The sequence below is a fragment of the Pseudophryne corroboree genome, chromosome 6, assembly GCF_028390025.1.
Source record: "Pseudophryne corroboree isolate aPseCor3 chromosome 6, aPseCor3.hap2, whole genome shotgun sequence".
NCBI classification, from domain to species: Eukaryota; Metazoa; Chordata; class Amphibia; order Anura; family Myobatrachidae; genus Pseudophryne; species Pseudophryne corroboree.
The window spans coordinates 606101509-606127760 of record NC_086449.1 but is presented as its reverse complement, the minus strand read 5'-3'; the positions used below and the strand labels follow the sequence as shown (position 1 = coordinate 606127760).

Genomic DNA, 26252 nt, shown 5'->3' with positions numbered 1-26252 from the left:
TTCCAAATTATACTGGGGATGTAATACCCCCAATACCCCCCCCCCCCCCCCTCCCTTCCATACTTCCCATAACGCACACAAAGACACTGTACCGCATTGATTTAAAAAGTTGTATTAATAACATGAAGCAAATCTGCAAAGAATTTGATTGGATTCATAAAAACGTACACACACACACACACACACACACACACACACACACACACACACACACACACACACACACACACTCGAAGTGGAAACATTTTATGTGCCCTATGCTAATTTCTGGACATTGAAAAATAGAGACTTACCAAGAACCAAGTACAGCGGCAACGCACGGGAGAAACGTGACATTATAATATAATAAACGAAGGGCCTACATGTGTTATATCATTAAGTACTTTCAAATATCACTGTCCACCAGATTTCTATACTCAGCTGATACCCAAAACTATCTGTGATAATAATTGTATCATAATAAATCATACATTTCATTATAGAATACAATTATCATACACATTAATAGTGTCATTGATAAACCGGTTCTGGCTACCTATAAGGCCTACGTGTAACTGAGTGCTCGAAGTCGCATAATTACAATATATTAAGGCAGAATGGATCAGCAGAACAAATTGTTCGGTCTACATATTATTGTATAAATGATCATACATGAACTATGGATGAACATCGGAATATTCCTATATAGTGTCAATTTAACTGTAATACTATAAAGTGCCTGATGTGTCTCAAGTTACTACCAAACAGTGGGCAATATACGTTATAATAGCATTCTCACTGCTTTGACTATATGATTTAAGAGAGAGAGAGAGAGAGAGAGAGAGAGAGAGAGAGAGAATCCTGTTCAATTTGTATACTTCTCTATAATTGTATTCTACCAAACTACGGCGGATTATTTTAGTAATGGTGGAGCAATGATATATTAATCTGTTGTGCATTAAGAGCTACAAAACGAGGACTCTGGATTCAAATACTTCTTAACTTTCTACACTACAGGCTGTAATTCTGTATGCAAGTACTGCTAGGTTCTTGGAACTTAAACTACCAGGAATTATATAGGAGAGGAGTGGACTATTATCGTGTAATTAATTGGAAGATTGAATGTTAGGATATGGTAACACATTACTCTAATTGTTCCAAAGACTGATTATGCAACAATTATGGGACATTATAATTGTGGTATAATTAAAGAATTCATTAATCATGTGAAAACTGCAATTATTTTTCAGACTGTTTTCTGATAGAACAGATAGGCATGAATATTTTAACATATAATACTACTGCGGCCCCTACTTTAATTGGTCACTGTATGAATTGTCACAGTGCAGATTTGGTACATTGTTATTATTCTATGCTTGGGTTATTGGGCATGGTACTGTACGAATTTAATATCAGCGTGGGAAAGTCCTGTTTAATAGCAACTATTTTCCTTTTCTACATATACACATATAATGCACTTATAATCACATTTGAAATCCACTGTCCTCTTAGGAAATAAGTGATGTGTTAGCTAATTACACATTGCTGACTGACATGCAATATGTCGTTTTATTGAAGAATCATTGAGTCTTTACACAGCTATCATGGTATCCTCACAGTGCACTTACTTCAAAGGCACCAAGCGACTGCCCTCCTAGTAGTCAGATATCAAATTTATCTATATCACTTAAATGTCAAAATGATACTTAAAATGTTTACATGTAGACACATGAAGACATTACAAAGAACGAAATCTTTAAAGCGGAGACTAGAAAGAGAAAATTGGTTATATGAGCTTCCTCTTCATATAATCAAACTTAATTACCCAAGTGACTTTTCAGTTTCTTGTGATTACAGCCCTACAGGTATCACTAATAACACAGCACAGTTTGCAGCCTGTGTAATTAACTCCCTCTTTTTTTTTTTTTTTGTAACAAAAACAGTTCTAAAAAGTCAGTGCCATAAAGGAGGAGGGGCGGTCAGCAAATCAGGAGGCAGGCTGGGCACGTCACAGGCCCGGGCGTTCCCTTTTGGCTGTCACAGGAGGAATGAGAAGGTTTATTGAGTTTCCCTGCAGTGTCTGCCTGCGGAGTGCTGCTGGGGCTGAGTGCTGGGACTGAGAGTTGAGTGCAGCCACAGAGAGGGGATACTACTCTCAAAAAGGGATCTGGGCCAGGAAGGGGACTCGCGTCTGCTCCCCTACACAAACATGTCTTCCCCGAGGAGAATTAAGGAGGATTTAAGCTCAGATGAAGAGTGCTCCGTGCATCCCATCCCATCTGACGATCACAAGATCAAGGTTTCCAGCCTACCATTCAGCGTGGAAGCACTCATGGCTGATAAGAGGATGCCTAAGGAGGTGTCCCATCTACGTGGCTTGGAGCTCCCCGCAGCCAGTGGACCTTCAAGGCACCTGCACTTGGGGATCGGGAGCAGAGAAAGTCCCAGCCCTCCTGGGCTTACCAAAAACTTTGAAACTTCGTCTGTGAAATCGGAAAACTCCGAAGATGGGGCAGCTTGGGCAAAAGAAGGTGGCAGCTATTCCCCCCCACCAAGTAAGTTACTGTGATGTCCGGGCTGAGAGATGCTCTGCAGCTCGGTGCCATAGCGATGTGTATCTGCACTGCCTGTCTCTGGTTACAGTCCACCTATAGGCTCTTTCATCTGGTTAATTACGCTTGTCTGCTTTCTATGAGCTCATATCAGTCCCCCCCTAACCAGGCTCGATGTGTGCTATGTGCATACTGTGATTTCAGCAATATACACGTCACTGTAAGTAGCTGATTCATCCTGCTTCTACTAGAGGGGGCATTCTTTACCCCTCTCCTCTTCTCAGGCTGGCAGGGAATGTGTTAAATCGTTGTATAGCTGTTGTACATGAATGCTTCTAATCTGTCCCTTGCTCACTCATAGCTCGTTTACATCAGACCAGCAGCATATTTGATATGTGCATGATTGATGATCTCTCTTTATTTAACTAGATGTACTGTATATGAAGAGAACCACATAAACAACGCTTTAGCCTAATGCAGTGCTTTATTACACTATATATGCAAATGCACAGGGTATATTACACTGGCTTTTAAAGCTGAATACATAACATTAACCACTCTTCCCACTGTATGCACTGAGTTTTATCCATTATTACACATGTCCAGATTTATGAATGCTGCTTTTTTCTCCAAAGGGCTACATGGCCGAAACGTTTCCGCTGCGTAAATGCAGATAAATCTGAGTCATATCAGAAGAGAGTAATCCCCTAAACACTGTAAAATCAGTATATTACCGCAGCCCTGCAGCTCATAGTTACACATTCATTTACTTGGTGTCAGGCCACACACTATTATAGCAGATGAGAATCATGGGATCCGGATGTTTGTTTAAGATCTTCATGGCATCTTCAGATGAGTACTTCAATACATGTGTTTGCTGACTACTTAAACAATACAGGGATTGTTGAGATCGTTTGTGGTGCAGAGTAATATACCACCGAGAAGAGACACAAGTCTCGGTATCCTTCAGATGTCCTCCATTCAATCTATATATATATATATATATATATATATATATATATATATATATATATATATATTATTTCTTAACTGTGTACTGTTAAATAGCAGCATATTCATTTAAAATGGACAGTGTCCTCCTTAGATTTGTTAGCATGTCACTACATAGTAACACGTGCAGATGTACACAGTGTATGCTTCCCAGCACCATCACATTTCACTGGCACCGCATGTGCACATAGATTGTATTTAGTTGATCATTTCCTCTTCAGCTTTAGGAAGATTGTGGATACATGTATTGTTGAGATGTTATATTTAGTCTAGTAAGAGTACACCTCAGTTTAACCCAGACTCTATACACTTACGTGCTGCATAAAAAAGGAATATCTAGTATGGTCCACAACATAAAATGTGACTTGAGTCAGTAGTATTATTTAATGGCAAAGTACAGTTGACTGAAGTACATGCAGGCACATGGCAGTGCAGTGCAAGAAGTATAAACCAAGAAACAGAAGGTAGCTTTGGTCATTAGGTACAGTAAGTGTGGGCCTGGAGAGCAGAGGTGAAGCACCTGCTTCTCTGGAGGTTACACGTCTCCATAATTCATATATTTCAATGTGACAGGCTGAGAAATGGGGAATCTGTGGGATCTCTAATCGAAGAAGTGGGTCCTGATGAGAGTGTCACACACATTTCAAATGAAACAAGCGAGGGATCTCTCATTCATAGAAAGTACTTCCCCCACATCACATCACCAACTCCTGCTGGCCTGGGAATAACCTACGTTCTTCTGGGCATCACGTATATACACGTGTGTGTGTGTGTGTGTGTGTGTGTGTGTGTGTGTGTGTGTGTGTGTGTGTGTGTGTGTGTACTATGCATAGGGGTACATTTACTAAGATGAGAGTTCTATTTAAGATGGGATGTTGCCCATGGCAACCAATCAGATTTTAGGCATTATCTTCTAGACGGTACTAGATAAATGAGAAGTAGAATCTGATTGGTTGCTATTGGCAACATCCCATCTTAAACAGAACTCCCTTCTTAGTAAATATATCCCGTAGATAGAGGCTTGTCCCCTTTATGCTGAAACATATAGGCATGAATACTAGCACATAAAGCAGAGTACTTAACATAAAGCAGAATTATAGGTAGCGCAATCTCACTGACAGTGTTTGCAGGCATATATACATTTGCATAAGTGTGATTGTAAATATCCCATTATTTTCACATATGCATAATGTGCTCCAATAGCTATATATTGCTTTTTATCTATGTTGATAGTTAATTTATGGTAAGAAAATATAAATTATTTTAAATATTTCTTTACAGGAATCCTACATCAGTTCTTGTTAACTAATCCACACATATACCTGTTAATGATACTACACAAAATCTTATTGAGATTATGTTGATGGAATAAACTGGAGAAGAGAATTAAAAGTGATTAAATAAAAGCAAGTTACTAATAATGTTTTAAGAACAGATTAGACTGTAATACACCATGGAATGTGATTCAATTTAAAGGCTGTCACATAGTGGGAAAAAAAATCTTTTGATACTGTTGTGTCGGTTCATTCCTGTGTGGTATAAATAGCTGAGCACATTCAGCCCAAATTACTAATGCATATTTAATTTATCTAAATCCTTAATAGTCAATATGAATCGATGAGTCAGCATTTAATGTAGTTATTATCCACAGGTAACCCTTTGAGAAAAACGTGTATATAACTTTTCAAATTACATCTAAAAAACAACAACAATTCTTTGGTGTGTGTGTGTGTGTGTGTGTGTGTGTGTGTGTGTGTGTGTGTGTGTGTGTGTGTGTGTGTGTGTATATATACGTATGTATATAAAAAAATATATTTCCAAATCTTCGCACGATGGTTTTCCATATTCCATAAGTAATAAAGAACGTATGTATCCCATATACTGTGAACATCAGGACAGTGTAGATCGGTGCTGAAGTATAAAATAACCTTTTAGTAGCAATACAAATGTTACATTTTCATTTTGTGATTGAGGGGAAACATCTAGTTTTATTACATTAAAAATTGACCAGTACTTTGACATCCATCATAAACTTTCATTGATTAATATTTAAATGATATTCTCTAATGTGTTTAATTCTTTGAGGATTCATGATTTTGGCAAATTACATTTGCATAAATAAGTGAGTAAATAATAAACTTTTTAATTAGTCATGTAATCATTCAGCCACAATACTTGGGAGAGAATGAGAAGGATTTATGTTATAATATATACACTGTACGTCGTTAAGACTGCCTGCCCTACTCATTTGTGTTTGTTTGTTTGTTTGTTTGTATATATATATATATATATATATACATACATACATACATACATACTCAACACATATATGATAGATAGATAGATAGATAGATAGATAGATAGATAGATAGATAGATAGATGAATTTAGTGTACACATTAACCAGCTAGCTTGTCATCCTCGTGTTAATTTGTATAGATGCCTAACGTGCAGAATATGTCAGCATTAACCTTTTGAAGTTTTATTACATGCAAAAGTGAATGTATTGATGACTAACATTTAAACAAAATACATAATTAATCAGGGCAGAACACGTAGCGATCTCTTTGGTAATAGTATTTGAACTATAAATGTATATCTTGTCATCTCGAATTAAAATAGTAATTCTTGTTTTTTGCGCTGCTGAAATTAAACTTACCGAATAATAATATTCGCATCCCTATTGTGTACCTCTATAGCTATTTCTCAAACTTTTTTTTTATTCAGTACCACTGTTGAGCTATCTAGTGAATATATTGTGATTTTTCCGTTGTGTGTGCTTGAGATACACCTTCCTAACAGACTGTATTTTACAGGACGCCTCAGCCCTTCCACCTGCACCCTGAGGAAGCATAAGACCAACAGAAAGCCCAGAACTCCATTCACTACATCGCAGTTGCTGGCTCTGGAGCGTAAATTTCGCCAAAAGCAATACCTCTCCATAGCAGAAAGGGCTGAGTTTTCCAGCTCACTCAACCTAACAGAGACCCAGGTTAAAATTTGGTTCCAGAACCGTAGGGCTAAAGCCAAAAGACTGCAGGAAGCCGAACTAGAAAAGCTCAAAATGGCAGCAAAACCAATGCTGCCCCATGGCTTTAGTATACCCTTCCCCATTAATTCTCCTATCCCAACTGCATCATTGTATGGATCGTCCTATCAACTACACAGACCGGTTCTTCCCATCCCACCTGTAGGACTCTACGCTACGCCTGTTGGATACAGCATGTATCACTTTTCTTGAGACGATTCTAAGCACAAGGATATGAACTATTCTACAAAGTACTTGATGGGTAATATGTACGCCCAAACTTGCACAAAGGCTGAGACTGTGCTGGTCGCTCTGTGGATTTACCTTTTCAATAGACCCTGAATTCAGAAGTGCCTTATAGCCTGCGCTGTTGGATACTGAAAGACACTGTAGGCAAAAAGGGTCATCAACATTATTGCCCAAATAGTAGTATTATTTTTTTCAGTTTGTGCCTAATCATTTATTTATAATTTGGATGTATCGATCTTAACATTAAATCTGCATTTGCCTTAAACTATAAAGGAAGCTGGTGTAAAAATGTACATAGAAAACACAGTCCAAGAATTAACCAAAGAGTGGACTTTTTAATGCCTGTAATCACGGAAAAGGTGCCGAATCTGAAACCTCAGCATCACACATAAGCAATACCTGGTACAAAACTGGTAGAACAATAGGTGTCCCTTACAATGCCCTGTATAATGGGTTCCAGTCTTCAAGGGGAGCCTCGTATATGTGAATTGTATGTTTGTAGTACAATGCCTTTATTAACAAAAACCTCTTTTATATATATATAACTAGAAAAAGAAGATATAGGTCAGGTTAAAATGTTTAATCAAACCTATATATGTGCCTTAGCAATGAATCCTGCCACCTCAACTCAACAGTAGAACTTTATTTCAACACATCATTATAATAAAATTTCGTATGTATGATTTACAATAGCAAACTCCATAATGTAGCACAAAGTCTTTACTAGAGGGTTAATTTCATATTTTTGTTCTACCTAAACTTTTTATCGATTACATCAGTGATTACTTTAATCGCTAAGCCATTTTCAAAGTATATCTTCAAGTCTTTCAGAAATAAAAATGAACAATTTCTGCATGAAATTAATCAGATGTTTGTTTTTTAGAACCTGTTATGCAAAATTTGATTTGTTTTATTGCTGATACACATGAACCACTGATCACCTGTTAATTTTTATTTCAATATTATCATCCCTTTGAAAGGGTCGTCGTGTAAAATGGTATATATTTTATTAAAGAGTTATAATTTCATATATCTCTTATTTGTTATTAAATTAAAATCTTATTACTGTTTAATATGTGTATTTGTATGTCTTGTTTTGGGAGATGTGAATGTTTTAGCAGCACAGAGGACACTATTGTTATTCTTTGTTCAAATGTTAAAGTTAATATTTAACATATATAATTGGTCACAACTATTGAAATAATAATAATATATTTTATTATTATTATTATTATTATTACTATTATTATTATTATCCTTAGTTTATATGGCGCCACAAGGGTTCTGCAGCGCCCAATTACAGAGTACATAAACAAATAATCAAACAGCAATTTACAGCTGACAATATAGGACAAGTACAGGGTAAATAAACATAGCTACATCAGCAGATGACACTGGAATAAGTATCAGGTGGCAGAAGACTGCTGGATTTGGAGCAGTTGAAGATTACTAAAGTAAGAAAAAGGATAAACACATGAGGGAAGAGGGCCCTACTCGTGAGATCTTACAATCTAAAGGGGAGGGGTAGACAGACAGGGTTGATACAGACGGGGTACATAGAGAGCTTGGAATAGAGGGTTAGGATGAGATTTGGCTGGGTTTGGTGAAGAAGTGGGTCTTGAGAGCCCGTTTGGTGTTTTTACCTTTCAGCAATGGCTAGGAAATGAATGTATCTACTTAAGTTTCCTCTTTTATGAAAGTGTATTTAGGGCTTATTTAAATTATTTCTACCTCATATGTTTACTTTTTGTTTTTACCTAAGAAGTAGTATTCTATAGATTAAATATATAAATAACTAAAAAAAATAAAGGTAAAGCCTTTTTTTTTTTTTAAACTAAACGTACTTCACTGTTTTCACTTGAGAGGAACTTCCATATAAGGATTTGATGTAAAAACTTGAATCGGAGTTAAAATCGTTCTTTTATCTTATGCACTCTAAAATATTATAAATAATATTGAAATATATATTTTCAGAATATAAGGGACTTCAATTGATGTAATAATATGAAACGGTGTTTTTAGCATATGAATAGATATCGATATTTCAATTTAACCAAACTGAAAGTACAAGTCTGTAAGACAATTTAATATATAAAAAGTAACTTTAGAACTGTAAGCGTTTTACAAACAAATCAGAGTAATGTTTTCAGCAACATCATATACATTTCTAAAGCTATATAGCATTCAGTTTACATTATTATCAAAACAAACAGTCTGAAATCAATAAATGCTTATATTTCACAGCTGTTTCTTAGCCCGTGCTATATTGAACACTACTCTCTAATCAAGTCAGGGTCTGCATACAGTTGGTAAAAATTCCGCAAAACCTAGCATATCTGAACATACAGTATCTGTTGAATTATGTTGAATAACATTTTCAATAACCCTTTGTATGTAGTGTATTCATGTATGTCTGTCTGCATGTATGTCTGTATGTATGTATGTATGTATGTATGTATGTATGTAAGTATGTCTGTATTTATGTACAGCATGTCTGTCTGTCTGTATGTATTTGTTGCCACACACAGTCCTATATTCTATATGAAATTCATAATAGTCTCAACAATTAAAGTGATATCGAATGTGTGTTTTTCATTTGCTTCCTTTGATCTTTTGGTTTCCTTAGGTTCTCAGCCAGTCTGAGTGATTTGGAGAGACTGACATTATATACGAGTCTGTAAGGTTCCAGCTCCAATTCATATTACGCTATAAACATACTGTTTGTATTTAGTGGTTTTGTAACTTAACCACTCCTGAAATGCTTCTCATCATCTCAATTAGAGTTAGAAACAAATACATCTATTTCTTCCAGCATCACTCGATCCCCAATCAGTTCCATTTTCTGACATGATTAGAAATGCATATGATTAAAAGCCTTTAATCTGCCAGTGCATTCTTGTCTTCATTTTTCCAGCAGCTTGTCATTTTAATAGTCTCCATCAAAAGCACAGTGACCTCAGTCATAATTCGCTATTACGTTTTAATATATTTTGTAATGATGCTTTTAGATGACATGTTATTTTTAATTGAAGTAAATCGCTTTATTGGCTGTGATGACAGCTGAATGAAAATCAGAACGCATCTATTTAACGATCTGATGCCTGGAGGGGCAGCCAGGAATAAATACCTCGTCAATGCTTCAGGATGACAACTCTTTGTGCCCTCTGATAAAAAACCGTCAATTTAACCCATTACAGGTAAATAAGAATACGGAGATGTAAAATAAAAAAAGTCTCTTCAAACACACACACACACACACACACACACACACACACACACACACACACACACACACACACACACACACACACACACGACTGTATGTATGTATATATATATATATATATATATATATATGTGTGTGTCTGTGTGTGTGTGTAACTGTGTACGTACGTACGTACATACAAACATACCTATATAGACACACACAGTCCTCTTACACACCCGCTCCGCTCCCCCCTACACCCCCCCCCCCCCCCCCCCCCTAATATCGGACTGATATGACCTGAAATAGCTGCCACGTACCGCCGAATGTCAGCCCACATGGGAGTAAATCTCCATAGCAGACCTAACAAATTAACATTTATTGGCAAAAAAGTCAACACTAGGCTTTTATGATTCTATGGGGGGCTATCAAAGCTCTGCTCCAATGAGAAGTATTGTCTGCCTTCCTCCCACCCCCTGGACGCTGCCTGCGTGAAATGATATGAAAGAGGACCATTTAACCTGCAGTAACACCAATTCCCCAGGCAAGCTCTGCGCATAGATTTATGCATTGAACTGTGAAGGAAAGCACAACTGTAAGCAAATGGACCATTAACAGCAAAGTCCTACAAATATGCCGAGATGAGCATTACTTTTATTGCAGCGAGAGGGTGCTGACTACTGAGAAACGTAGGCTATGAAGTCTTACGAAATTGCCAGCATCTGATCAAATATTTGGAGGGACCGATGTTTACTCAGCGTGGGCTGAAAATCTATTTATAGTGCAACCATTATAAAGTCATATACTGAAAATGACTACCATAATGTACCAAGGTCTTATACCGATGACAAAAGAAATGAGAGCAAACTAGCACCACAAACCCTGGATCTATAACCTGCGAATAAGTTAAACTTGTATGTAACGTTTGGTATATTATCACGTTCTTTCTATGGGGGTAGTTATCATAGTTTGGAGAAAGGTAAAGTGGAGAGAGATAAAGTACCAACAATTCAACTCACAACTCACATTTTTCAAGCACATCTTGTAACATGGCAGTTGGCAGCTTATTGCTTAGTACTTCATCTCTCTACCCTTTAGTATGAGGGCCCTCATATACTGTACCTTGTTTCCTTGTTTTACTACCATTTAACTAATGCCAGCTTGACACATCTACGTTTGCCGTCATCTCGCCCAACCAGTCTCAGGAAGTAATATATAAGTGATTGTTACAGCTGACTGGAGCAGTCACTCACAGGAGATTCCCAGTCTGCATCACACACAGCTAATTATATCAAGTACAGTAGATGTACAAAGTTACAGAGGTCGTGCTCAAGAAATTGTAAGATAAAATGTGAATTGTTTTAATAAGTTTTGAAGCTGAACTGCTTGCAATGAAAGCAGCATGGTTCCCTTATCTGCTCCTGGAGAACCAGCAAAAATGCCCAACTACAGAGATCCCGGTGCTGCTGCTTACAGCCAATGACAGAGGAGGTCACTTAACACCCCCTCTAAGTGAATCCCTTCTCCTGGAGCTCAACCCCGGGAGCAGGGACATAACACTATATACTTATTGGTTTTCATGAAGCAAGAATGGCGAGCATGGATAATACATTATATTTTAGAGTCTATCACTTGAGAGTAAAACAAATTCGTAGAATCCTCCCACGCATCTGTAAAAGGGAGACATATTTGAATCGTCAGGACTTAAATACACAAATGTCGCATACAGTATAATTGCTATATTTACCACACCACCCATTCTGTTATTGTACAGGAATGAGATAGGGTGCCCACGAGGCTACCTAGTCCAAGTGTCAGGGGGGAGCTGGTAATATTGCTGAGGCAGTACATTGAGAATAATAGCATGTTATCACTGTGATGTCTCTGAGTCACGTTACATATGGTATCTATTGACAGTCACATTATCAGCTATTATAAATGTATACGTTTATGGTACAAGTTTAGGATTTATTACATCTAACATTGTTTTCCACTCAAATATTGGCCTGTGCTGCCCCAGCTCTGATAGGAACACGCAGGGCTATGGGAATGCTGCTAGCTCTGATTAGACACTGTTCCCCTGTGTTACTCGGTCTGTCCCAACCAGTATCTGGCTTTCTACCAAATATTTTTCTCGTTACATTAGAAGTTTTCTTTCACATTTTTACCACAAGAAACAACAAACATGAGTCCAAGAAGTTCTTCATTAAGAGACTGGGAAGAGTGAAGACATCCCGTCATCTGTGTGCTGGATTGGGGTGGGGTAAGGGATGCTCTGCTGGCTTCCTCGGTCACCTTCTGTAACTCACTTGTTCTAGGACAGTGGGAAGGCTAATTGGCATCGCACAAGTGGAGGTAATCCAAATATTTCCTGAATATATGGCATACAATAATATTGGTTTGCACCTGTTCAGAAACTTAATTTATCTAAGAGAGAGAGAGAGAGAGAGAGAGAGAGAGAGAGAGAGAGAGAGAGAGAGAGAGTATATGAATAGATAAATGGGGGAATAAGAGGTCGAGAGAGGGAGAGAGAGAATTATCGTGAAAAAGTCAGGAAGGTGCGACAAAACAAATAAGTGTTGAGAGAGGGAAATAGAGACAGATTAAAGAAGAAGGTGAAAGAGAGTTAAGAGAGGGACAAGAGACAGATAAAGAAACATAAGAATTACAGAAAATGAGACAGACAGAAACTGCACTGTGATCTTTAGTAACCTATTACTCGTGTTCAAAGATTCATAGATGCCTGAATCCTTAGAGTTTATAAGTGCATAAGGGCTATGAAAGGAATGATAGCATTTTAAAGGGAGTTATATATCTTAATGTAAATATTCACCCTCTGGAATTATTCATGTCTGCAAGTGGATTTAGTTTTCCATACAACCATCTCGTTTGCGTCGGTAATATTAAGGAAAGCTTGAGCATATGTAAGTCTCGCAGTAGTTTTGTTTGCGCACTGTGGGGGTAATTCCAAGTTGATCGCAGCAGGATTTTGGTTAGCAGTTGGGCAAAACCATGTGCACTGCAGGGGAGGCAGTCGGCAGACATAACATGTGCAGAGAGAGTTAGATTTGGGTGTGGTGTGTTCAATCTGCAATCTAATTTGCAGTGTAAAAATAAAGCAGCCAGTATTTACCCTGCACAGAAACAAAATAACCCACCCAAATCTAATTCTCTCTGCACATGTTAAATCTGCCTCCCCTGCAGTGCACATGGTTTTTGCCCAACTGCTAAAAAAATTCCTGCTGCGATCAACTTGGAATTACCCCCTGTATACGTTTATATGAACCTTATTTCTAGCACTATTACATGTCTACTACCGATCCATTCCTTGTATAGGACTATAATATCGTTCAGATCATACGCCTTTGTGGAGAACTTGAACATCCTCTTAGTGGTTTCATATTATATAAACAAGTAACACAATGCAGCCTTTATGTGTAATAGCCTTTACAATGTTACAATAGCAAGCAAGACAATGCAATAACTTTTTACATGTAGTGTTTGAAATAACATTATGTTGTCCCGAAAACAGTATAGAGAAGGGATATTCCTGTCTATGTGTTCCTCAATCCTGCTGGCAGAGCCTTCGAAAATCATTACCTGTCACAACTGATATCATTTATTTAGATTGTACTAAATATTGGTGTGTGTGTGTGTGTGTGTGCGTGTGTGTGTGTGTGTGTGTGTGTGTGTGTGTGTGTGTGTATATATATATATATATATATACATACACACGCATTTGCACACACACAAATCTATCTATCTATCAGCTATCTATCTATCTATCTATCTATCTATCTATCTATCTATCTATCTATCTATCTATATCTATCTACAGTATCTATCTATCTATCTATCTATCTATCTATCTATCTATCTATCTATCTATCTATCTATCTGTCTGTCTGTCTGTCTGTCTGTCTGTCTGTCTGTCCATCCATATATACTTACCTACCTACCTATCTTGTCCGTGGACCACTTGGATCATGTCTGCCTATCTCACTAGACTGAGGATGTATCTATAGGGAATGCTAAACTGGATGTGGAAAACGTGAAGTGGGATCTAGCTAAATAGGTCTTTAGATGATTTTTCCAGGCAAAATTCCGTGCCCTTGCATTAAAACAAGCCGTATGAATAAGAAATGTCTCCTTGTATTAACCTTTTCTCAAATGAATAAAATCCCCCTTTTGTAGTTTACAGGGAAATAACGGTTCATAAAGCTTCAGCCCCGGTATTTTTCATCAGCTCATGTGTACTTTTAAAAGGGGTTACAGCAAGTTTGCCTGGGAAACACACGTTCTGAAATATTTCCAGAATACAAATAATATTTAACAACGCTCTTAAAGGAAATGAAAATACAGTAATGGACCTTACAGCTAAAGTTCAGCTAGTTGGCAAAAGACGCCCACCTTACAACAATGCTCTAAAATCTATTTTTTTTTAAACCACACAAAAAAACAGCCTAAAAGAATGAACATAATTCGTAAAATATGCTGCTCCTATTAATATGCAATGAAGTTAAACAGAGTTTAATGATCCCCTTGAAATAATGAAACAATGGCAAACACCAGAATACTGGGCTATACCATACATAATGGAATATAGATAGATAGATAGATAGATAGATAGATAGATAGATAGATAGATAGATAGACAGCTAACTTTAGTGTACACTAAAAGCAGCTCCATAGATAGCTCTAGTTATTCCATTATGAATGATGTGTGTGTGTGTGTGTGTGTGTGTGTGTGTGTGTGTGTGTGTGTGTGTGTGTTATACCTCTGTGTACATATATTTAAAAAATATATTTTTATCTATCTATCTATCTATCTATCTATCTATCTATCTATCTATCTATCTATCTATCTATCTATCTATCTATCCATCTATCTATCTATCAATCTATCTATCATAAAAATAAAAAAAGGCTGCAGCGCTGCAGATCCCTAAGGGGATCATCTATTAAAATCGAATTTAATCATGACAGGACATCAAAGCACCGCAAGGTTGCAAACTATTGCTCCGATACGGAAATCATAAAATCACAAGAACATATCTAATAAACCTGGATAGACCTTTTGTCTGGGTTAGATTTAATTTGCTTGATGAAAGAACCTTGATATCAGTGTATTACAAACAATTATTATTATAATTTCCAACAAGCTGATGTTTTCCATTACTATCGGCTTCATCTTTGAAGTTACACCTCATAATTTCCTAAATTAAATAAATCATTTTAACTTTACACTAGGAGCCTTTTAATGGCAGAGAAGGAATATCATTATCTCATTGAAAGCCAATTGCGGTGGCTCCAGTTTGGCTGTAGCTGGGGGCAAAGTGCCGCTCTATAACAAGCATGCTTTATTAGCTTCCCATAACTCTTGACAGAGTTTTTTTTATATATATATTTTCTTTGATTTCCTCTTGTTTTAAAGCTGTCCCAACCTTTAATTAGGACCTAATATGAAAAGCATTATTTTTTAATGCTGTGTAATTTAGCAAAGGCAGCAAGCCAACTTAACAATGGTTTATTAGTCCTGGGTGTTTTGCAGAAGGAAGGAATGCTATTTCTGCCCCATTTTCATGGGTTGTTGCACTAATTAATACTGTGTCTCAAACTTCTAGGGCTGTGTTTTTATGTATAGAAGCTGAAAGGGTGAAAGGCTTTTTAGAAGCTCACCTCACGCTGATATATATAACTTTCTACGATTTGATACCTGCGGGTTTGATCCAATAGAAGACCAGGGACCACGAAATGTTCCCTTATCTCACTTCTCCTTCTATAACTACGTCAGAGCTAGCTAACTACGTTCTATAACTACGTCAGATCGTGGCTCCTCTGGCAACAAAGCACCGTGAAACAGCGTCATGGAGCATTCTACAAACATGTAGTTGTTTTATAATAGTGCATTTATGTTGTGCAGAAAATGCTGTCCTGGTGTTTTAATGCGGCAGTACTGTACATGACTGGCATCCAAGGGGTTAATGGCAGCAGAGTCTACAGCATGAGGTCTGCTGACTACCATATCGAGAACAATGTAATACATACCAGATTTTACAACATTAAATTGAATACATCGCTATAAAACAATATTTATTATCATATGTTTCTCATCGGAACCAAAAGTACTGTACTTTATTTATGGTCAGACTAGAAGTAAAGTAAAATGGTCTATCTGATGATTAATATATACTGTGTAAAAAAGAACTTTAGAAAAGTCACAAAGTTCAACGTGATGAATTTAACAAAAATACCCATTAGAATAACTTGATTTCTTATTAGTGAAATATTGTTTTATTTGCTTTTGCAGGCTAAAGATGACATGTGGTACCTGCTTTATAAATCCTTGAACCTGTGAACATTTTATAAACATAAATAATAAAGATGATTGGTTATTTGACGACAACAACAACAACAACAACAACAACAACAACAACAACAACAACATCAACAACAACACTATTATTATTATTATTATTATTATTAGTATATTTAAGGCACAAATCAGAATAGTAAAATCAATCTATAGAACTCCACGCTTTTATTGCTACTTTAAGTGAAACTAATCTGTAAAAAAAAAATTTCTGTGCACTGAATGTAAGCTCTAGAGTGTGGGAATAAAAATATGAAGGCATAACATTAATAATGAAAACAAAACACAACTTGCTCACACCCATAATAGACAGTTATTTTAGCCAATAAGATATTATTATCAAACAGTGGCAGTTTTAGATAGTTGATTAACTTATTGTCTAGATAAATATTAAATGTACAAACACATCTTCCTGGTATACACAAAGCAATAGCTAAGTAGAGCATTAGACAAGTGAACCTGTTGCTGTATCTCATGATGGAAATAAATATTTGCTTTATTAGCAACAGAATTACCTGTTTACCCTTTGCCTCGCTGACACTGGGAACCTTAATACAGAAGAAACAGAGGAGATAAAATCAGGAGACTTTGTAATGACTGCCACTGTATAAAAACAGTATAATGATGATTTAAAATATTTCTCTCTGTGTGATTAGTTCACCAATTATAATAAGATGACATTTTCTAATCATCTCATTATTAGACTATCATACTGTTTTTTTTTTTTTTAAACATAATTCTTTTAGTATGGGAAATGTGTTGACCAATGGAAAATTAAGTGACAATCTGCATATAATGAGCACACAACATTTTGGTGCCCATTTATCAAGGATCACATCATGAATGCGATCTGGGCGGGATCTTTCCTCCCAGGATCACATTGCAATGTGCAATCTTATCGGGTGAATGTATCACCTGGCATACGCAGGACAGGGGTTCTGAAAAGAGCTTGTCCCTGCAATGTGCTCTGCAGGCTGCCGGGTGTCCTGCGCATGTGCAGTCACATGTGATTATGATGCACTGAGTCCATTTCCGGTGGAGGGTCCCAGGAGAACCCAGCCAATACTTCTTTCTTTGATCCATAGCTCATAGGCTACAATGGGCTACCACAATCAAAAGATTGTGGTAGCGGCGGGGAACAATATCGGAAATGATTTGCATTCCTGATATTGATACGTTCGTCAGTATTGCATCCCCCATAGATCTTATAGTATATATGGCTGTGGGCGGAAATGGGGGGATCACAGCAGGTATCGGAGATACCTGCTGTAATCCCTCCTTTATACATTCCAAGGCAACATAATATTTGTGGCTAACTCCCAAAAGCAGGAGTTTTTCAGGACATAGCTGCAACTATTATTTGATAAATGGTCCCCTAAGGGGTCTATTCATGAAGCGCTGAAAAGAGTGGAGAAGTGAGCCAGTGGAGAAGAGACCCATGGCAACCAATCAGTGTCGAGGTAATATTTAAAAAGTGCATTCTAAAAAATTATACATAGCAGGGGATTGGTTGCCATGGGCAACTTCTCCACTGGCTCACTTCTCCACACTTTTCACTGCTTCATGAATAGACCCCAAGTCTTCATCAATGGATGCAGTTAGTTTCCACAAGTCACAATATTACAACAAAACTAAACAGGTTGCCTATACGTGAGTCTTACTGATCTGATTCTTATGATCTGCTTCCAGCCTCCACTCACAGCCCACTACCTACCCTTAACATAGAGCTCTACAGTTTCAGCAATTGTACTTGGAAATGAATATAACCCACTGACCAACTACTCACATTTGTGTGGATCAAAAAAAAAGTGCAGTATTGCAATAATCTCTTCCAACTATGGGCATCTGATCGCAGCAGCAAATTTGTTAGCTAATGGGCAAAACCATGTTCGCTGCAGGGGAGGCAGATGTACCATGTGCAGAGAGAGTTAGATTTGAGTAGGTTATATTGTTTCTGTGCAGGGTAAATACTGTCTGCTTTATTTTTACACTGTAATTTAGATTTCAGTTTGAACACACCCCACCCAAATCTAACTCTCTCTGCACATGTTATATCTGCGATCAGATCTAAATTAGGCGCTATGTGTTTGATTATGAGAAGGACACAGTTCACACAGACATGGTGTCTTTGTACCTAATTTACTGTATGTTTAGATGGAAATGCATAGCCACAAGGAAGCGACTTGCCATTCTGTGTAATAAAGGTCAGACTGGCCCACAGGGGTACAAGAGAAACCCCACGTGTGCCCCACTGCCTAAGGGCCCACACCCTCTTCTAGGGATTAGGTTCCAGACTGTGCATTGAATTCTACATTATACATATGTTACTTATGCTGCACAGGACAGTGGTGTATTCTCTACAGTGCACTGCTGTTATCAGTCTGGTACATTATCATGCAAGCACTAGAAGTGTTTACTGTATATATTTATCAAGGGGCCCAGACATGGACTCTCTAATGGTTAGAAAAAGACTCTGTGGTGGCTGGCCACAGTACCTAAGGAGTCTGCCACAACCCTAAGCATGGCCCCTACCACTTCATTCCCCTGATGGGTCCTTCATGCCCCGGTCCGACACAGTATGTAATAAAAATTCTAATGAGGAGGTAAATGGACACGTCCTGTTTGCATTGCGAGATCTGAGTGTTGCATCTTCGGATGCAGCCTCGGATCACCATTGCGACCATCGGTTGCGATTAGCAATGTTTTTAGGCAGCTGTCAGCCTGTGTAAGTTGAAGTTTACTCAGGCTGTCCGTCGGATCCGGAAACCTGAGTCCAGGAAGTCTGCATCCGGTGACGCAGACCCTGGACCCATCATACCTTCAAAATGGAGAACTGAGTCGGGTGCCACCCACGCTCCGCCCCTCAATCACTGCAGCATGTCAATCATGTTGTGGCTGACAGGGGGCTGCAAGCAATATTGCAAGACACATTTCACACATGGACAGAACTGCACATGGACAGAATGGGTTTTGCTCCTGCTCAAACCCACAACTATTGTATTTGTACAGAAACCATGGGGATTATGTACAAATATGAGTTATGCCGTTTGTACGCACTGGCTATGCCATAACATGCTAATGCTGCAGGAGGTGTCTTGTATAAATAGAAACCTCCTGTCAGCTTCCCTGATCAGATCATCTGCATAAACAGTGGTCATCTGAGTAAACCTCAGGTTAAGCAAGGAGAAAGAAAAGTACTCTCTTTGTTTTGGCACTCACCCTATTAGAGGTCATTTAAACCATAAGGTTTATTAATACAGTATAAAATACGTCACATTGGGTGAGGCCAATAGAAATAAAAAGACAAATATATAAATATATCCAAAATGGTATTCACAGGCCTGGATCCTCAATAACTCCGTATATCAAATTGTGAAAAGGTATACCTCATTATAGAGTAGTTAGGTAGAGCCAAGGACGGGGGAAGGGGGGGGGGGCTATTCCGCTCCGGTAGCATCTGCTACGGAATGCAAAAAGTACTGATTATTGGTAATTTTCTCATGCGCAGGACCCATTCTGTGCATGCGTCAATGGGTCCTGCGATTTTGCATGCAGTCCAGCATCAGACTTTCAGTGATTGACAGTCTGATGCCATTTGGGGGTAGGAAGGGAGGCGGCAACGGCCTCCATTTCTTGAAATGGTGACGTGTTGCTGCCATTTAGGGGGGAGGGAAGAGACCAGGGATCTATGTCATTGAACAGAGACTTCCTGGACTCCGCGTCGGGTGTCTTATGCATCAACATGGGTGCTGCAAGCCGCCCGATGGAGAGTGACCGATCCAATGCTGTGTCCTAAGATGCAGGTCGTATCACTACTGCAGCAGGAGTCATCTGCATTACTGTGCACAAAAATGTTAGGCACAATTCGGTGTCAAAACTACAATCCATACAGATGGTACACATTATTACAGCGCTAATGAAAACAGGAAAATCATGTCACTGTAATAATAAATATGCCGCACTACATGCTGTAATGTTGTGCACTGCACACTATATGATGTAGTATATGTTGTGTAGATCAATCACAGTAATGTTATAGTGACAACTAACAGAAAACATGTCACTGCAAATAGTAAATGTACATTCATTGTGAACCTAGATGCATCATAGTGCCAACATTAGAATACATGTCACTGTAGAATATGTGTTCAGCCAGCTCCACACAAGATCAGTTATGCCAGTGCAGTACATTCAGGTCAGTTTTATTGTGCAGTACATACAGTTTTATTGTAGTATCATACATAAGAAAACATGTCAGGAAAGTATGTTGTGTAGACCAATCAGAAAAAACATAGTAATATTATAGTGATAAATAGCAGAAAACATGTCACTGCAAAAAGTAAATGCACTACAAAGCTCTGCACAATTATATAAGGCACACTGACATGCCAGGTTAGGTCAGAAATAGCAATGAATAATAGTGGACATCTCAGTAAGGGGGTCTATTCATAAAGCAGTGAAAACTGTGGGGAAGTGAGCCAGTGGAGATGAGCCAATCAGCACTGAAGTAACATTTATAATTTGCATACTATAAAATTATACAGAGAAGCTGATTGGTTGCCATGGGCAACTTCTCCAGTGGCTCACTTCTCCACTCTTTCACTGCTTCATGAATAAACCCCTAAGTATACGCACATTTCATAATTTTAGCAGGTAATCAGCGGTGCAAGTGGGCAGGTACGCGCAGTTACGGCATACCGTTAAGAATTTAGCCATGGCCGCCAGGCCACTCAAAGCTGCTGTTCCCATTACCGCTGCCGCTGTGCGCCGACGCCGCTGAGCCTCCTCCTTGGTGCCTGCCCTTCCAAGCCTGCTGGGAGCGTGATCGTGATGAAGTAACGCTCCCGCAGCGGCTGGCGTTTAGAAGACACTGGGAGCTGGCTGGGTGCTTCTCTCAGTCTCACTCTCTCCTTGAGCAGCGCAGCAGCAGCTTGCAGGGGTCACCCAGGGGGCGCCACATTAGGAACATGGAGCACTGGAGCAAGCTCATCTCTCGGAGGGGAGCCTGACTGCCTGAGGTGTAGTACATGCTATTTTAACAGTCACAGGGGTATATTTACTAAGGTCCCGATTTTGACCGAGATGCCGTTTTTTCTTCAAAGTGTCATTTCGGTAATTTACTAAGCAAAAATCTCGGCAGTGATGAGGGCATTCGTAATATTTTGGAAGTCCTAGGAAAAAATCACGAATCAATACACCATCGGTCAAATACGCCTGCAATTTGGTAGAAATCGGTAATTTACTAAAAAGTGCAAATCACAAACACTGCCGACAATAGCCAAACACTGCCGTGCAGAAATACAATTCGTGAAAAAGTGCTAAAAAAAACCAGACCTGCTTTTTTATCCCGTGTTTGGATAGGCATGCAGGGATCCATGAGATCCGTGCATGTTTTTCAGTGGGAAGGGGATGGGAAAGTGTTTTAAAAAAAAAAAAAAAAAAAATTGCGTGGGGTTCCCCCTCCTAAGCAAAACCAGCCTCGGGCTCTTTGAGCCGGTCCTGGTTGCAATAATATGGGACAAAAAATGATAGAGGTTCCCCCATATTTAAACAACCAGCACCGGGCTCTGCACCTGGTCCTAGTTCCAAAAATACGGGGGACAAAAAGCGTAGGGGTCCCCCGTATTTCTGAAACCAGCACCGGCTCCACTAGCCAGATACATAATGCCACAGCCGGGGGACACTTTTATATAGCTCCCGGCGGCCCTGGCATTACATAACCAACTAGTCACCCCTGGCCGGGGTACCCTGGAGGAGTGGGGAAGAAGAGCCTTCTACCCTGGATTTTGTGAGTATAATTTTTTCCACAGGTACCCCGTGGATTCTACATGGAGAAGAGGACCGACCCTCGTGTGAACATAAGGTAAGTATGTGTATATGGAGGTGTGTATGTATGCATTAAAGTTATACTTTCAAGGTGTGTGTCTTATGTTTTTATTGGGGTATTTTTTTAGTAGTAGTACTACAGGTACCAGCGGGCCCGGTTTTCCTCCGCATGCTGGTACTTGTGGTTCTCTATTCATTTTTTTACACAATGGCTATCAGCCTCCCATCCGCAGCCCTTGGATGGGGGGGACAGCCTCGGGCTTCACCCCTGGTCCTTGGGTGGCTGGAGGGGGGGGGACCCCTTGATTGAAGGGGTCCCCACTCCTCCAGGGTACCCCGGCCAGGGGTGACTAGTTGGTTATGTAATGCCAGGGCCGCCGGGAGCTATATAAAAGTGTCCCCCGGCTGTGGCATTATGTATCTGGCTAGTGGAGCCCGGTGCTGGTTTCAGAAATACGGGGGACCCCTACGCTTTTTGTCCCCCGTATTTCTGGAACCAGGACCAGGCGCAGAGTCCGGTGCTGGTTGTTTAAATATGGGGGAACCTCTATAATTTTTTTCCCTATATTTTTGCAACCAGGGCCGGCTCAAAGAGCCTGATGCTGGTTTTGCTTAGGAGGGGGGACCCCTCGCAATTTTTTTTTAAATTTTTACCATGTTTTTTTTTTTTTTACAAGGTGCACAATGAAGCCCAGCACGGATCTCTCAGATCCGGCCGAGATTCATTGTATTAAAGTCGGCAGTGTTTTACAAGTCACTCACGTAAAACACTGCCTAAAAAAAAGAATGACATCGACATCGGTAAAACCGAAAATGCAGAATACGGCAGCTTAGTAAATTAGTCGTACTAAATTCAAAAAGTTGCATATTTACACTTTCGATGTCATTCGTGTTTGAACTTTGACCTCAAACGGGAAAATACGAACTTTAGTAAATATACCCCACAGTGTCAGCGGCTTGGGGCAGTGTATGTGGGGGCATTTGTGTATCTGGCATTGTGGGGGCATTTGTGTATCTGGCACTGTGGGTCAATGTGTACCTGACACTGGGGCATTTGTGTATCTGACACTGGGGCAATGTGTATCTGAAACTGTGGGGCAATGTGTATCTGGCACTGTGGGGGCATTTGTGTATCTGACACTGGAGCAATGTGTATCTGACACTGTGGGGCAATGTGTATATGACACCATGGGGCAATGTATATCTGACACTGTGGGGCAATGTATATCTGACACTGGGGGGCAATGTATATCTGACACTGTGGGGCAATGTGTATCTGACACTGTAGGGGCATTTGTGTATCTGGCACTGTGGGGCAATGTATATCTGACACTGGGGCAATCATGTGTATTTGACACTGGGGCAATCTGTATCTGACACCAGGGCAATGTGTATCTGACACTGTGGGGCAATGTATATCTGGCACTGTGGGGCAATGTGTATCTAGCACTGTAGGGCAATGTGTATCTGGCACTGTGGGGCCATTTGTGTATCTGGCACTGTGCAGGCATTTGTGTATCTGGCACTGGGGGGCAATGTGTATCTGGCACTGTGGGGGCATTTGTGTATCCGGCACTGTGGGGGCATTTGTGTATCTGGCACTGGGGGGGCAATGTGTATCTGACACCTTGGGGCAATGTATATCTGGCACTGTGGGTTCATTTGTCTATCTGGCACTGGGGGGCAATGTGTATCTGACACCATGGGGCAATGTATACTGTATCTGGCACTGTGAGGGCATTTGTGTATCTGGCACTGTGGGGCAATGTATATCTGACACTGGGGTAATGTGTATCTGACACTGTGGGGAAATGTGTATCTGACACTGGAGTAATATGTATCTGACCATTTGAAGGCGCGCGCACACAGTACCTATAATATAACACATTTTTCTACTTGCACCACTGCAGGTAATTAAGTAAATTCTCACTCAAAATAGATGAGTGTTCAGCACCTAAGGCTGAAACACTGTACCTATAATCAAGTATAGTGGTGTTTGTTGTTCTTTTACAAAAGGAAAAGAGGAAAATTCTGTGTGTTCTATTCTAACCGCTTCTGGACCATCCACACTGTATATTTTGAACTGTATATACTCCATTTCCCAACTGTATCTTACACCGCTATACTTCATTATCAGTACCGAGTATTTCTGCCGATAGTGCTGGACACGCATCTGTTTTGAGTCAGAATTTACTTAATTACCTGACAACATTATGATAAGTTTATACTTGCTGAAAAGTCCACTATAACCTATTACTATATCTGACCTGACCTGGCATTTCAGTGTGCCTTACATAATTGTGCAGAGCTTTGTAGCACCCAGAACACGCATTTACTTTTTGCAGTGACATGTTTTCTGTTATTTGACACCATAACAATTAGTGATGTGCACCGGACATTTTTCGGGTTTTGTGTTTTGGTTTTGGATTCGGTTCCGCGGCCGTGTTTTGGATTCGGACGCGTTTTGGCTAAACCTCCCTGAAAATTTTTTGTCTGATTCGGGTGTGTTTTGGATTCGGGGATTTTTTTTACAAAAACCCCTCAAAAACAGCTTAATTCATAGAATTTGGGGGTCATTTTGATCCAATAGTATTATTAACCTCAATAACCATAATTTCCACTCATTTTCAGTCTATTCTGAACACCTCACACCTCACAATATTATTTTTAGTCCTAAAATTTGCACCGAGGTCGCTGGATGACTAAGCTAAGCGACCCAATTGGCCGACACAAACACCTGGCCCATCTAGGAGTGGCACTGCAGTGTCAGACAGGATGGCACTTCAAAAAAATAGTCCCCAAACAGCACATGATGCAAAGGAAAAAAAAGGTGCACCAAGGTCGCTGGATGGCTAAGCTAAGCGACACAAGTGGCCAACACAAACACCTGGCCCATCTAGGAGTGGCACTGCAGTGTCAGGAAGGATGGCACTTAAAAAAAATAGTCCCCAAACAGCACATGATGCAAAGAAAAATGAAAGAAAAAAGAGGTGCAAGATGGAATTGTCCTTGGGCCCTCCCACCCAACCTTATGTTGTATAAACAGGACATGCACACTTTAACAAACCCATCATTTCAGCGACAGGGTCTGCCACACAACTGTGACTGAAATGACTGGATGGTTTGGGCCCACACCAAAAAAGAAGCAATCAATCTCTCCTTGCACAAACTGGCTCTACAGAGGCAAGATGTCCACCTCCTCCTCATCCTCCGATTCCTCACCCCTTTCACTGTGTACATCCCCCTCCTCACAGATGATTAATTCGTCCCCACTGGAATCCACCATCTCAGGTCCCTGTGTACTTTCTGGAGGCAATTGCTGGTGAATGTCTCCACGGAGGAATTGATTATAATTCATTTTGATGAACATCATCTTCTCCACATTTTTCTGGAAGTAATCTCGTACGCCGATTGCTGACAAGGTGAGCGGCTACACTAAACACTCTTTCGGAGTACACACTGGAGGGGCGGGCAACTTAGGTAAAATAAAGCCAGTTTGTGCAAGGGCCTCCAAATTGCCTCTTTTTCCTGCCAGTATACGTACGGACTGTCTGACGTGCCTAATTGGATGCAGTCACTCATATAATCCTCCACCATTCTTTCAATGGTGAGAGAATCATATGCAGTGACAGTAGACGACATGTCAGTAATCGTTGGCAGGTCCTTCAGTCCGGACCAGATGTCATCACTCACTCCAGACTGCCCTGCATCACCGCCAGCGGGTGGGCTCGGAATTCTTAGCCTTTTCCTCGCTCCCCCAGTTGCGGGAGAATGTGAAGGAGGAGCTGTTGACGGGACACGTTCCGCTTGACTTGACAATTTTCTCACCAGCAGGTCTTTGAACCTCTGCAGACTTGTGTTTGCCGGAAAGAGAGATACAACGTAGGTTTTAAATCTAGGATCGAGCACGGTGGCCAAAATGTAGTGCTCTGATTTCAACAGATTGACCACACGTGAATCCTGGTTAAGCGAATTAAGGGCTCCATCCACAAGTCCCATATGCCTAGCGGAATCGCTCTGTTTTAGCTCC

The 26252-nt window shown here is 39.7% G+C and overlaps 1 protein-coding gene across 1 annotated transcript; it reads left to right on the top strand.

Moving 5' to 3' along the window:
• The first annotated feature begins 1941 nt into the window (after nt 1–1941).
• Nucleotides 1942–7827, top strand: MSX2 (msh homeobox 2). Its single transcript, XM_063930535.1, has 2 exons — nt 1942–2534; nt 6358–7827. Exons 1-2 carry the CDS (start codon nt 2189–2191, stop codon nt 6780–6782), a joined length of 771 nt encoding a protein of 256 aa, XP_063786605.1. The 5' UTR covers nt 1942–2188; the 3' UTR covers nt 6783–7827.
• The last annotated feature ends 18425 nt before the right edge of the window (nt 7828–26252 follow it).

What these genes read in the sequence shown, in the direction of transcription:
- MSX2 (XM_063930535.1), top strand. Translation starts at nt 2,189, where the DNA reads ATGTCTTCCCCGAGGAGAATTAAGGAGGATTTAAGCTCAGATGAAGAG. An exon ending in CAGCTATTCCCCCCCACCAA is followed by an intron (nt 2,535 to 6,357) that starts GTAAGTTACTGT and finishes TGTATTTTACAG; the next exon opens with GACGCCTCAGCCCTTCCACC.